Genomic DNA, 16,073 nt, shown 5'->3' on the forward strand with positions numbered 1-16,073 from the left:
CCTGCAGTAAAGAATTTCAAAAATGTAGTCTTAGAAATCTGTACCTGCCCTAAAGATTGTGTAAAAGTACATAACTTTAAATCTAGTTTCAGACAATTTGATTTTCTAAAAGCTTTTCCATGCAGTACAGAGATGTGTTTGCCATTATTCATGCTGGTGATAGTATGTTTGATTTGAAATAAATAACATTTCATTTTAATTCATTTGCTCAGCTCTTACAGGTTTATGGAAATTCTTAGCCTTTTGTTTCATAACTAACTATAGTGTTTGTCCACGGTTAGTTTAACTTGTTTTACAAACACACCAAGGACATCCATTTGCTTCATATTTTGTTCCATCCTTAACTTAACCCAATGAATGTATTTATAATACTTGTCTGTTATTGGAGAAATCTTAATGGTATTCACTTGGAAAATGGACTAATCTAGTAAATAAATCAACATGTTTCTGTAAAATGCTTTAAACATTTATAGTGCCTTAAACAGATTCCTTCATTTTTAACTTGTCTTTCATTTGATATACTCTCACCACAGTACTAATAACTGTATTTTGCTTCTTTTAGCTGTAAACACAATGATCCTAGCTGTATCACTTACCTTAAAAAACTTTCTGGAACTGTCTTGAAGGAAGATTCACAGTGGATCCAGCATTCAGTGTCAAACCATCTTGAATGTTCAACTTGCCCACTTTAGAAACATTCATATTGCCTCTCCTGCTGCCCTTCACAGGTACAAGAATCTCATAAACATCCAGATTGCTTGCTTTGGAGACATTTCTAGTACTTTTCTTGTTAATCATCACAAAGTCTGTCTTAGAAGTATTCGCAGAGACATTTGTAAAACTTTTTGTACTGAATCTATTATCAAGGGTCTGTCAGTTTGTGGAAATCGCAATTCAGTGAATTGTTCTTCATTGAATAAAAAATAGTGAATGTTCAGTTAAATGAACATTCACATCTGTGAATGTGTTTCACAGGGGAAAGGAGAAAGTTGGCTAACATTTACCAACGTAACACACACCACAGTATATCAACCTCAGACAGGTGAGGGGCTGCAACCCCCCCCCCCCACACTTGTATATATCAACTCTGAGACCGCACTACAGTTGGGAAAGAACATTTTCTGATGTTAGCAAACTTTATCCTTTCCCTATGAATCACATTTGTGGATGTGAACATTTGTTTAACTGAATGTTCGCTGTTTTTTTTCGTTTAACAGTTCTGTGTATTGCAATTTCGCTATACTGATACAGACCCATTATAAATGTGTTTTCTGTTCTGTGCATGTGTCCTGTGAATCTTCTAAACCATACCATGCCTATTGCAAGCTATGAGACTGAATATATAAGCCTGGTTTTAGTTCAGTGTTTACAGACATAACTTCAAAACATTATGCTCATACACTCTCTGTTTATATACCTTGCATGTCCTGCTCAGTTTATGACCACAATATGACAGCAAGGTGCATGCAAGTTTACACGAAGAACTGGCAATTTCAGTGCTTTAAATGCAGATTCAGGTAACATCCTGCGTTCTGCACTTGTATCTAACGTAAAAGTAATCCTTGTGCCCTGACTTGTAGATTTTCTGGCCAGGCAATGCCCTCATTCCTTTACATGTTCTCTAGTGAACTCTGGTTATTCATAGTACACCAATAAGCTTATCTTCTTTTTCATCTGTAGTTTCACTAACATGTAAATCATGGAAATTAGCCTTTTTCTATTCACCTGCGTATCTTTCCAGAAAGGCTTTGACCCCCTCAGAGTCTGCAGAGTCAGTTAGAAGCTTTACATTGTGCTTTGTCTGTATATAATCATGCCTAGTACATGTATGTATATAATCATGCCTAGTATATGTTGCTGTATTTCTAACCACATGGCTGCCTCTAAATGCAGTCATGGATAGCCATTTGGTTTTGCTATCATTGTTTCTATTTTTACTTTTTGTTCTTACCTTTATTTTACATATTTCCAATTCCTCATTCGGACATTTTAGATGCAAATTTGTAATTTCACTTCCTGTTTATCACTCTACATACATTCAGTCCTTTGTCTAACATTAGATTTCCTGTAAGCTGCCTTTGATTTTTTTTTATGACACTCACAGTTCTGTCTTATAAGTGAATCAGATATATCACCAGACTCACAGCCCCTAGCTCTGTTTTTGTGCTGATTTACATAAACATCTGCTGCTTCATGCACCCTTTGAGTATGGCAAAAAATAAGTACCTTACTTTTGAACTTTGTCCTTTAGCTCTGTGTGCTTGAAATTTCGCTCATTACCATTAGCTTGTCTTCTTCCACCTGTTTGAAGCTAAAAGTAGTGAATACTTTCATAAGATGTCATGTAATATGTAGGAACATGCACATTAGACTTTCTCTGGTTTCTCTACAGTTTCAGTCACAGTGAGACACAAATGAAATTTCTGGATCCAAGGATTCTAAATTTTAGACACTTATATGTAGCTAAAGAGATACTGACAATTGAAATGTAGACATTCTGAGCCATTATAAAGATACCCAGGAAGGCAAAAGATAAAAATGTTTTAACAGTTCAGTATTTTTCCATGTGAAACACAAAATTATTCTTTTGCAAGGGGAAGATGCAAAATATGAAAATATTATTTCGTAACTTTAAGCATAATACTGTAGTTGAATTGTTTTCATTTATTTTTTCAGAATTAAGAAAAACAGAGAAATACTAGATGTCTTCCATTAAATAGAGAAATGCATAGGTGGTGAGCTGAGTTTCTCTTCTGTCTCTGCATGGTTTAACTGCTTGCAGCCTAGTAGTAACATCAGATGACAGAAACGACCAGTTATTTAACTCATGCCCAGTGTTGCAGGTTACAGGAAGAATACACAGCAATAAGGCCTGGTGTCAAAATCTCAGTTTTTATTCTGATACAGAAATATATACTTCTTGTAAAGTATACTCTGAGATGACCACAGTGGTGAAAGAGGGAGAGGCAAGAATCATATTCAGATCAACAATGGTACTGGAAGGTGAGTCGTATCAGAAGGCACACATTCCCTAAAGGGTTACTCCCTCTTAAAGTAATACTATATTTTTATATACAAAATTTTACCATATCCGTTACACGCTCTGGAGTATTATGATTTCAAACACAAAAAAAGATGGCTACAGTCCATATAAATCCCTGGTCCATAAGCTGCATGCAATGACACTTGTCCTCCAGTAGGTTCTCACTCATCCAGCTACTGCTGGTGACTCACTCCCACCATCCCCATTTCGTTTTCCAGAAAGTGGGATACTGTCTGATTCCAAGTTGTGCCAGTGCTGTGCCATACAAGAATAAAACCCTAAGTATGGCCTAGGTGACCCAGGTTCTATTAGTGGCTTGGCATGCCTATCCTAGGGTGGGGGGTGTATGCACTTAGATGCTTCCTGCATTTGAGCCCTAGTGAAAACTAGGGTCATGCAGGATATCTTGGCTGAGTCGATGTGAGAGTGGGATTATATGCCAGCTCATTCCAATTTCACGACTGCCCTCAGGAGGCAACAGGTATGTGCATAGGGGAGAGCAGAGAAAATGGTATGTGAAAAACACTCCTTGGCAGCAATATAATGTTACACTCTGAGCCTTTATCTCCTCACTGACCCTTAGCATAGGTCAAAGTAATTCTGGGGAGATTGGGAGTGCCCGATAGACCCAGTGGATAAGGCAGGAAGCTGATGGTGAGGTATGAATTGGACAAAAGCTAAAAAAAAAAAATAAAATAAATAGCTGATTCTATGTCATCCAGAGCACACGCAGATCTTTATCACTCTGTGGCATGGTACTTGAAGAAAGCCTAATAATACTGATTAATACTGATTGATTAGAAGACTGGTAATAGTGAACTGTTTGGAACTAAGCATCACCAGGATGGGCACTCAGTTTTATAAATTCCTTCAACTGGTTTTGAAGCAATATAACTCCAGATTCCAGTAGCTGCTAAACAATGCACAGTCTTTTTACATCATGGATTAAATTATTAGTCAAGGAATGACAAAGAGGATGATGATTTTGTTCTGCAGCATATGGAAACTCTGAAATCGATTTTGATAACATTTCCAAACCAGTGTGAAACAAATTTAATGAAATATTAAATGCATGTAGACTTAACATTAATAATCCCAAAAACAGATATTGCAAAAATAAATGCAATAAAAATAACAATAATTTATGACAAAAATGTTTTCTCAGTGAAGCTTTTTAATAGGTAACAGAGAAGTTACTGTTTAAAGATCAGATGGCAAATAATGCATAATAATGTGTAGCATTTTAACAGATCCTACCAAAAAAAAAAAAGCTAAAAGGGATATTAATTCAAATTATACTCTGGACAACATTATGAGACAGTCGCCACCTGAGCCTTACTATGATGGCATTTTCTACAACTCTTAGAATGAGACTTGGTCACTGAAAGTAATGCTATATGATACTACAGACAATAGGAGAAAACATTTTTACCGATAAAAAGGCAGAAGTCAGAGAAAACCATAAAACATAATGAAGGGGAATAAAATAACACACACTCCACATGTAGGGGTATTGCATGAAAAAAATCTATAAAAATAATACTCCTGCAATCCCACTCCTTGAATTATGTTCGTGTCACAACTGTGGTATGTGTGAATATGGTGCCATAACAAATTGCATGAGTAACAGAATGCTTAAAGTAGGACATGTCATTACAGGTGTTCTACAGGCACATGAGCCCCAAGCACTTACTGTCTCAAAGCCAGGGACTCCAGTGTCTTGTAGAGCAGGTAGGCTGCCACTTGCCTTGTGCTCAAACTTGAATATGAGTGGAGACAAGCAGGTGCTGCATCTTATCTCACTTGAACTCTAGTAATGAGTTTAGGTACGTGTGGCAGCCATGGTGAGGAAGTGTAGACTGGGGCAACTGTCAGGAAGGGTTTTAGGTTTAGGGATTGAGAGGAGGATTTTAAGTTTAGGGAGTAGAAAGGGAGTGCTGGGATTAAGGAGTAAGAAGGGAGTCATTAATGAGCAGGAGGTGGATTTTAGGACTGGGGAGAGGGAAGGGTGTTTCAGGGTTAAGTTAAGATTCTGGTAGAGATGTACAGTTTTGTAGGATAGAGTGTTGGGAGGGCTAAGGGGTTAGAGGTGACTTGAGTTAGTGGGACTTGGAGCACTTGCCTTTTCAAGTAAGTGGCAGTGAGCAAGTGTATTGTGAACAAACAGCACATAAGCACTTGTAGCAGACACTGCCATTATTTGTACCTCAGCAGCAGTCGTCTCTGTGTTTATATGGCTGTAAAATGTACAAAAAACTTAGCTGACTATGCAAAAATGAAAGAATTGCATTTGAGACCAGAAGTAGGATACTTTGACAAAGGATGGTAAAAATATTATTCCCCCATAAAAAACTTCAGACTTTTGAGGTTCAGCTTAAAATTAAGTGAACACTGGAGGGGTCTATATTAGAGCATCAAAGTTTCACAACTTAGAATGTTCTAATATCGACCCCTATTCAGCGAACACTGAAAAGAGTGAAGCTGCGAAATACCAAATTTCTTCCTAGGGAAGGAATTCAGTTGGTCATTCCTGTGGCTTTGCTATGTTCAGCACTGTGGTGGAAAGTTATGGGTCGAGATCAGGTAAGTGTGTGATTGTGTGGACGTGAGAGTTAGGGCGCAGGGTAGATGGGTTAGGGCGTTGGTCAGGTAAGTGTGCGATTTGTGTGGACGTGAGGGTTAGGGTGGGGTAGGTGAGTTAGGGTTAGGGCACGGGTGAGGTGAGTGTGCGATTAGTGACTGACCTTAGGGTTAGGGTTTGGGTTAAGGTAAGTGGATAGCTAGTGGTGTGTGTACAGTTTAGTGTAGGGTTAGATGTAGGATTTTAGGTGTATGTGTGTGGATTGCTGTTTGTTTGGTGTGTTTGTGTTGTGTGTATGTGTGTCGGAACAGCAATTTTTTTCCCTGGGAAAAAATTTGCTGTTCTGCATGTTCGATGATGTCCGCGTTCGCTGAATAGGGGTCAATATTAGAACATTCGACATTTTAAAAGTCGATGTTCTAATATAGATCCCACTGGAGCACACACTAGTTAAAATCAGTCTTGGCTCCTGCAATAACTTCATATAACATCTTTATCTCCATGCCAATTGAATAATTAAGGAGACTGCATTGTAGTTTTAAACTAAGTTAAATGTTGCTTTCTTATAGAAGAAAATCAGTTTCAAAAGAATGCAAAGACCTCCATGAACAGAAATGTTCGCCACCATATTATTTGCTGACTCCATACATCCATGAGCAAAATGTACTAAAAGTTATTTTCTCCAAAAGGGAGCTCTTTGTAGCAGTGCAATAGATAACCACTCCATCATACAAAGACTATGATGGTTATTAGGTTCTTGGTACAAATATTACTTCCCTATTAAAATAAATAAATAAATAAAATGCTTCAGGGAACAGACTATAATCCTCTTTCTCAGGCAGTATGTTCTCTGAATTGCTGGCTGTGCTTTAAGTAATTAACCAGTTACTCAGAACACTGGGAATAACATTTTTCATATCAAGCAAATGCACTTGCTTTATGAAAGTTTAATAATTGCACTTAGCATTCACATTAACATAATTACTTAATATATTTCATGACTTTTCCAAATGTCGACGTCTTTAATTTGAAAATGCCATATTACAAATAGAGTAGTGAGATCCTGTATTCCTGATGACTGCAACTGCCTTAAGTCAGATTCTTGTTCCTTTAGCATGTTTCATATAGTTGTGTTAAGCTTGCTTCATTTAGTAAATTACAATATATGCTGTAAAAGTACTTGCTTACTACTTTTTGTTGGAGTCACTAACAGCAGTACTGTTTTTCAGAGTAACTGCATGCTACTATGAAAATGGCACTACACTGCCACTATGCTCATGTGACTTGCATGAATGTCTTTAGCTTCTGCAGCAAGCATGGCCATATTTATCTCTATAGATAAGCCAATACATTCAAGTGCAGTACAAAATGATTTCAGCCCTACTTTTCATCTTCATAGATTTGCAGCTATTTACTGCACTCTTCTCATCTATCTTACAGCTCAGTAGCCTGCCATTTGGTTGCTACCATTCTGTACCTTTAAACTATACCTTGCAACCTTCTTATCCCATCTGTAGCAGTCAAATTGCTCATTTTTTAAAGATGTATACAAGCCTAAACTTGGAAGCCAGTGTTAATAATGTACACTGTACTAGTTGCTCTACGTATTTGCTGTTAATAGCTCACACATGTATTACTCTCTCTGTCCCAAATAAGGTAACACATCTTTTGATCTGGAGGAGCATTTTAAGGACCACTGAAAATGTGTACACATTTGAGAAGCCAGTCTCACTTTCACAACTCTACTTCATTTGCACTGAATACAGCTGCATACTCTTTACCACTTTTTGTGTCATACTTTCTTTACATTTTACATGTTGCAATATTTGCAGAAAACAGTAACTACAGTTGTTTAATTAAAAGTTAAATGTCATTTAATAACATAAAGAAAGAGAGACCGACCAACATGGCTGAAGTAAAAATAAAGCTTCAATGACCAGATTAAAAATAAACTGTAAGGGCTTTCATGCCACAAGGTGCTTCTTCAGACCATAAAACACAATAAATATTCACACTCTTGAATACAGATAAGTTAGACTAATGATTCAAGGCACGTGACTTGTGTTGGTTTTAAAGAGACAATGTCATTAAGTCCAGAGCCCCTATCTGCTCGTAATTGTAATGGCACATTGTCTTATTTACATAATCACCCCCTCTTAAATTTAAAGACATCACTTCTAAAACAGTAAATCTAAAATGATGAGCTTGACCTAATTCATTAACACATTTAGCTAAAGTTTTAGAAAATGTTAACTTCTTTATATCAGATAGTTTTTTTTACTGAATGGGTTTACATTTATTTGACATGTTGAAATGCTTCTAAAAAGGGGGTGTGGTGGAAGACAGTTGCTGCCATTGGCATTTAGTTTGACTGAATGTGTAGAATGATTGATCCAGAGTAGTTTGCAGCCTGTTTGGAGGGAAAGGCTAGCTGTCATTTTACATTTATGGTCTGATTGACCAGATGCTGTTCTCCAGAAACTTCATTCACGTTCCATTGTCTATCACAATTGTATTATCATTCTAAGAATTACTTTTTTCATATTTTTCAAAAAAGGTCAGAGGTAGTACAGGAGAAATGAATAAACAACTGTGACTGAATAGGGATAAATAGCATCAGAACCTGGCAACCTTCAAGATGTGTCCACTTTTCCAGGACATGGGGCTTAATTGACATGTTTTTCTTGAGCATTTAGCTTTCTCTTCTGATGTTGAGCCCAGTGTTGTATGTGGAGTTCAACTGATCACAATAAATCATAATATAGACAGTAACACTTGACAGAAGGAAAATAGTAAAGCAGTTTTGCTTTGGGACTGCAAAGCTTCATCAGAAAACTCATTAACTCTGAAAGTCATTCTGATACCTAAAGCCTTGGTAACCATGTATCAAAAATTAATTAAAGTAAAACAAATCACAGTGATGGAAAAGAAAAAAATTCGACACCACTGAGAAGTCCAAATACGTCCACAAAGATTAAGGACTTTTGACCTTCCACAGAGGCCTTCATCAGAATGAACAGTTTTAACAACACAAAAGCTTGTATACTAAAACTCCATGAGCATCCATCAATCAAGAAACAATCAATTATGCCAATAAACTGTTGCCTCATCTGAAAAATCAGTATCAGTCATTTCCCTATGAACATAAATAATATGAAAACAGTTAAAATACACTTTTATAAGATCACTTCCTTGTGTAAAAAAAACATTGTTATAAAAAACATTCTTATAAAAACATTATATACATTTATCATAATAGGATCTTTTATGCAATGCTATATAATTCACACCACCATTCACCCCAGGTGCATTGTAAGCGTTACATAATATTTGCCACTTAAATTCTTTATATTCCAGTTCCCCTTTCTTATCCCCATTAAAATCACTTGGTACATGGTCAATAATGGTAAAATTTTTTTTTTTTTAATTTTCACACAACAAGGAATGGTTTGCTAATGCATTATCAGTGTTTGTTTACTCTCGATGGCAATCAAGTGTTCATACACTCCTTTCCTCAACTACCTGTTAGTTCTACCTATGTAAAATGCAGTGCATGCTGAACACTTAGCTAAGTATACCACAAAGATTGCCCCGCAGTTAAACAATCAAGGTACCTGCCAAATCTTACTTCTTAACTGACTTCACAATATGGACCCTCCACTATGTACCTGCAAAAATTACAACTCAAACACTTGAAAGAACCTCTTATTTTCACCTCACTTTTATAGTTGTCCCTCTCTAGCAACTCCTTACAATTGTTTGCTTTCTTGTTAATAAAAAAAAGGGGTTGGCTCTAAAACATATTTTAAATCACAACGGGCTTCCAAAATTCTCCAATTGTTTTTGATAATGCCCTTAATAGCACCTCTATCTGTAGTGAATACCAAAGGCATAGTCATAGTCCAATCCTGCAAATGGTGACGGTTCGTATTGTCAACATTATTAACCGTCTCACCCTCCATTAAATTCCTCACTACTCTCGATGGTTACCTCCTTATCTAATATTGTAATATCAGTGCTTAGCCTTTTTAATCTAACCGACTGCCTTTGATGATGTGTTTAACATAGGATGGATGCATGCTAGAGTAGTGCAACAAAGTGTTACTTGCCACATTTTTATAACTAATAATAGTACCCAATTTGCAACTCTCAACATGTTTAACACTTCTAAATCTAGAAAACAAATACTAGAACTCTTCCAAATATGTGAAAAAATGTTTGATTCTTTCATTAAGAATTCTCACTACTTTTTAACTAAAATTAGAGATAAGATTGTGGGGCGTGATGATTTGTTAGTGACGGTGGATGTAAAGTCCTTATACACTTCCATCCCACATGAAGTGAGTTTGGAGTGGGTAGGAAACATATTAATTAAAAGTGAAGAATTTGAAGTGGGTGAGTTTAAATTCATTCTTGAATGTATGGAACACATCCTTACTAGCAATTTATTTCATTTTTGAAGGGGAATATTTTTTTCAAATGAGGGATATGGCTATGGGGGCAAGGATGGCTCCCAATTACGCAAATTAGTTATGGCTTACTGGGAAATATATTTTATCTGATTTGCAGGGTATGGACAAAGTGTTTTTATACCATCGTTTTATTGATGATTTGTTTTTTGTTTGGAGAGGGAGTGTGGCTGATGTTCATACGTATGAACAACAGTACTACACATTTTTTGAACTTTTCACACATTTATCCATGAATGTGGGATACTATCAAATGCTTTTTTGTTGTCAGTCCATGCCATACTTAGATTCTTCCCCTTTTTACAGTTCTCCACTATGACTTTATTTAATAACAAATGATCCTTTGTTCAATACGACTTTCTTTTATTACCCTTTTGTTCTACTGCCATAATTGAGTTTTCTTCTAAATGACTATAAACTCTGTCAGCATCAAATCCCATGTATAGTTTATACGTCGTCGGAAGGCAAGTTATTGACCTATAATTTTTAGGGTAGCTTGCAGGTTCACTCTCAAGTAGGAGCATTGTTTTTTCCTGTTGTTAACCAGGTTGGTGTCAGTTTGGGGTGTGCATATAAATAGTTCTTACTCATGGTGAAATCTTCGTGCAAAGATGTTTAATACTCTCAGCCAAAAATTAGGTACTGCATCTGGGCCTGGAGTTTTCCAATTAGAGGCTTTTCTTAACTTTGTTTCAATCTCTCTGGCTGTTACTTCATCCCATTTCATATCCTGTATCTTTGAACCTCTTATTCTTTCTTTAACCTTATGTTCCTTCCACAGGATCTTCATAGATACTTCTCCAAAATGTATCTATTTCTTCTTCTTTTTTTGGCGGTCTTTCAATTCCTTTTACCTTTTTTCCCCAATTCTCTATAAAACTTTTTTGGATCATCAATAAATTGCTTATTTTGTACTTTTCCTTTATATTTATTTTCGTATCTTCTAAATCTTTCTGCCTGTGCTTTTTAGTTTATTTGCTATACTGCATGATAGATCCTGGTCTATTCTAATACTGTGCATTGCTTTTATCACATCTATTTTTTTGTATTTTTGTTGATCTATTCCCTCTTCTATAATCTTCTAACAGTAACACTTCTTGTCGTAAGTGCGTTATAGTTTTCTCTATTCGATAATTTCCATGATGGTATTTGATTTCTCCCCTTCCTTTCCCTCACTACCCAGTGTTCTTGTGGTAGAACTTTATCTGTTATTAATTTAGCTGCACAGTAATATATCCTGTTTACTTCTGTTATATCACATGGGTGTCTATGAACAGTCCTAATTGCTGGTTCATTTGTTTTATCAAACTTCTGACTTTTGTGGTTTTATTAACCTTCTGCAGTCTATCTCTTTCTTTGATCTTGCTTGATTTAATAGACATAGACAGATATATCAACTCTTCTCTTAGCTCATTTTCTTCCAAACTAAGGGCACATCTCTTGTTTTCCAATTCCTGCGGACATTCTATAGAATATTCTATAGCATCTTCCTGTGCCACATTCTCTCCAACTTCATCCCGTCCCATCCATTGCTCTATTATATGGGAACTCACTGGCCTATCACTCCTCAACATTGACTGCATCCGAGTTTCCACAATGTCCTGTTCCTTCCCTTGCTGTCTAGCTTCAAGTGAATGTTTAAACTGGTTTCCTGTGGAAAGCTCCAAATAATCTTATTGCACCTGACCAATTGCTTCCTGTTCCACTGATTTCCCCTTAATTTGGATATCCATTACTCTATCCTGTTGTGGTGCTTTCTGAATTGGATTTTCTACACTGAATCCTTCACCTTGCAGGTACTCTGACATCAATTTCTATTTCTTTAACTTCTCCATTACTAATCTCCTTTTCTACTTTTTCTCTTTGTCATCTTATTTTTTGTATTGTAAAGTTTTCCATGTCTGAATTCCTTTGCCTGTATTTCTCTTCAGATATCTTTGGTGCTGCTCTTTTTGTATTGGTTAATTTTGCTTTCTCCTTTGTATAAATATTACACCATATTAAATCTCTTTTTCTTTCCCATGTCCATATGTCTTCTTCAGATGTTTCCTGATCTTCCTGTTGTTTTTCCTACTTTAGGGACTCAGTCCTGCTGTGATGTAACCTGTGCTAGGCCTTCTACACCAAATCCTTCACTTCGCAGGCACTCCATAACTTCAACTTCTATTTTTTTTTAACTTCTGCTTTACTAATCTTCTTTTCTACTTTCCATCTTTGACTTGTTATTTTTTGTATTGTGAAATTTTCCATATCTGGATGCCTTTACCTGTATTTCTCTTCGAATAATTTTTGGGGCTGCCTTATTCACATTGATTAATCAATTTGGCTTTCTCTTTTGCATAAATATTTCACCATCTCAAATCTTTCTTTCTTTCCCATGTCCATGTTTCTTTTTTATATTTTTCAAATATTTCTAGGTTTTGTTTATATTTTCGCACTTCTTCAGATGCTACTTTTTCCAAATAGGTCAAGGTTTCTTGATCTAGTGTCTTTCACAAATCTATTGTATCAATGAACACAAATTTTCATTTGAAGCTTCTGATGGTTTTTCTTGCGGAAGTATTTTTCTTTCCTCTAATTTCTCTTAATCATTTTGCATGTCTTGTGTCTGGAAATTCTGGGCTTTTTGCATAGTAGTAACAATACATTAAGTGGACTATTGAGGATAAGAAAGAAATTGTTGTATTTATGGCTGACTACTGAGGATAAGAAAAATTATTGTATTTATGGCTCTTCTTTGGCCTATCAGTTTTTGTGATTTTTGTCGACTGCTACTTCCTTCTATAGCAGGGGGAGGGGGTCATCAGCCCCCTGGGCCTGGCCCCATTGTAGGAATGTTTCCATATTTTGAGGATTCTACACTGTCATCTTTTCCAGTCCTGGCACCAGTCCGCCTACCAGGATTGGGCACTTTTTATCCTGGGCCTTGTGCACCCAGCTATCCTGTTTTAGTTTTTAACCTACTTATGTCCATGATATATGCTATATAAATACATTCTATATACATCAGTGTCGCCTTGGTGAGATTTTGTAAAAACAGGTTCCACCTCATGAAGGTACTCACCAAGACTTGATGATGAATTCAGTTTCAGCACTACTACTACTCCTTTGCTTGCTGACTTTTCATCTCTCCATTCGGACCCCAAGACTTGATAAAGACTTAATAAGACAAGTGGTGCATTGTTTTCAACTGTAAGACACTCTTGATGGAGCATCTGAAGTTTAAAATCTGGTTTGTTATATGCATTGTCTTATTTGCCTTTCCAGCTCTCCTTCTTCTAAGAGTGCTTGATTATTTCCATCAAAGGGTTTGTTTGTGAGTTCTTCCAAAACATGACATTTAAAGATGTATTGGCCTGTGGCCCTTCATGTCATGTTTTGCCAGGGCATTCCTTTAGACTACCAGATCCGAAGTTAAACAATGAGAAAAAAAATCCATCCATACTTGCTTACAAGCAGCAGCCAACTGTTATAGTGACAGTGAACAGTCATCACCATCCACAGTATTTACTAAGCAAGTGGGTATCGGAAGTATATTGACAGGCCTTTCTACTGTATGGCACATGCACACAAGCAAGCACCACGAACACACACACACACACACACACACACACACACACACACACACACACACACACACACACACACACACACACAAAATGTGTGTGCACATATAGACAATTTAGAAGTCATAAATTCAAGTATTGCATATCTCTGTGTTGCAGGAGGAAATAAAATTCCTTGGAGAAAACCCACATGAAGACAAGGGGGATATGAAGACTTTGTACAGACAGCAGTCCTACTGAGAATCACAGAAAACTTCTTGCTTTCCTTCAGTAATGCTACTGACTGCACCCCTGTACCATAAATAATAATAAATTACAAAAAGTACAAGTATATCAGCTTTAATAACACATAATAAAGTACAAAGCCTCCCAGTGCCTTAACTAAAACTACTGCACAAACAGTAGCTCTCTCTGATTGAAAGGAATCTCAGGTTTTGTAGCTTCCTGTTTGACTTGAATTTTGAATACAAAATATCCTGCTTCACAACATTATAACTGTAGGGAAGATTAATCCAAGTAAGGCAAGACCTTGTTTGACCTGGATCAGCATTTCAAGGAGCACTGAGCTTTAGTCTCTGCAAATATGTACTCATTAAATAGCTAGTTTCACTTCTTAACAGCTCTGCTACTTTTCCACTGAAAGCAATTACATGGTTTGTGCAAATTCACCTGTTTACTCTACTTACATTTTATGTGCTGCTACATTTATTAAAAGCAACCCACCAGATTTTGTATAAAAATATATTCATTTGACTCAGCTTAATACAGTTTCTCAGCCTGTTTCATTGAAAAAGAATCCCAATCTCTAATCAGACTGTTACAATGAGTAGTTATTTCTTGAGGTGGTAACACTTTTTTTGTGGATGGTTTTAGGTACATAGAGTATTGACTAGAAATTTGCTGCAGAGCAGCCAAGGAACACGCCTGCCATTGTTATGTAGCTAAAAAAAGTTTTATCTACTTTTTCTTTTCTTTCTTTCTTCAGTTTAATTCTTTCATTTGTTGTTTCAGGTGACTTTAATCTGTGAAGCCATGGTTACACATACAGCAGATACTATTCAAAACCCACGTGGGCAGTGGGCTTTTGTGACAATATGCCTGATAACTGCTGCTCTTTTTTTGATCTCATATAATTATTCTGAAAGACTCGACTGTGATGCAGCGGTGTATTTTTTCACTACAAGTGTAGCAGTGGCCATAAAAGGAATTTGTGACTTTGTTGAAGAATGTCGACATTTACGTACGAGGTAAGACAATTCTTTAAGACCAGAAAGTGCAGTGATGTTTCTAACACATTGCTTTGCAGGATGATGTAAAGGCACAGGAGCAAGACCATTTTATTTAATTATCACAGAATACTCTTATTTACCTGTCACTTCCCCTACTAATAACTTCCCAACCTTAGTAAAAGTCCTACCTATGAGATGTTACTACTGCTAATATCCCTCTCCTCTAACATTTTCTCTAATAAATATATGAACTCATGTTTCTTCCTTTACTCATCTCTCAACTCTGTTCTCTAACACTCACTCCCCCTCTGCTGAGTTTTCTTTTCAGCCTTTCCCTGTTTTCTTCTCACCTACATAAACTCACACATTGCTTGATGACTGGTATAATTATACATTTTTTCTTGTCGTTACTGTTTTTTTTTCTAGTTATTTGATGTACAGTGTCTATTAGCATGGTAATTAGTACCCAATTCCTTATTTTTAAATATTCAGTAGGATTCAATAAACTACTTGTAGGCTTCGTGTGAGGCCTACATGGAGTTTACGTGTTTGCTCTGTGAGCAGCAGTGCTAATTACATATTCATGCCATGCACCGCCTTTAAATCTATGTAGGCACTGTTACGCGGCTGGCAACAGTGTTACCAGCCAGGAAACCATGTAAAGCAACAGGGATTGCAGACCTGTTTACCTACGTACAAACTAGGTTAGCAGGATTGCGTCAAATGCCATAATGATTACCAGGGTTTATCATATAGCAGTGCATATGGTCCAAACACATTACAGGACAGTGTCTACAGTACACAGTATTGTGGAATCCCATTCTAGGCATTTTGTACAAAAGCTGTGTAATTGATCTCTAATGGTACATGGACTGCCATTTAAAAAAACAGTCGGGGGAAGTGTGTGTATTGAATAGGGACACAGAGATAAACTGTAGCATTAAACACCGGGAAAAGAAGACAGGTGAAACATTGTAATGTACAGCAGCTGATGGCATACAAATGAAGACAGTTATAGCAGGGACCCCTGATCATATATCAACATGGTACAGTATGGACTGCACTGTGAAAATATATATTATGTGACTGTCAGACAAGGTGACATCACAATGGAGAGGATGTCTCTGTGATATAAGCATCCTGACATGAACAACAGAGAGGACATCTATCGGGAATGTTGTATAC

General features: G+C 36.6%; 1 protein-coding gene across 1 annotated transcript in view; it reads left to right on the forward strand.

Annotated features, from left to right (window-relative positions):
• Window positions 1–567: 567 nt before the first annotated feature.
• STING1 (stimulator of interferon response cGAMP interactor 1) overlaps window positions 568–16,073 on the forward strand; it is a 288,807-nt gene continuing 273,301 nt past the window's right edge. Inside the window, exons 1-2 of the mRNA XM_044069479.1 lie at window positions 568–728; window positions 14,671–14,906. Coding sequence (XP_043925414.1) covers window positions 14,692–14,906 — 215 coding nt within the window. The 5' untranslated portion in view covers window positions 568–728; window positions 14,671–14,691. The remainder of the gene's footprint in view (window positions 729–14,670; window positions 14,907–16,073) is intronic.

The sequence above is a fragment of the Protopterus annectens genome, chromosome 4.part0 (genome assembly GCF_019279795.1).
Source record: "Protopterus annectens isolate FY-2018-M chromosome 4.part0, PAN1.0, whole genome shotgun sequence".
NCBI lineage: Eukaryota > Metazoa > Chordata > Ceratodontiformes > Protopteridae > Protopterus > Protopterus annectens.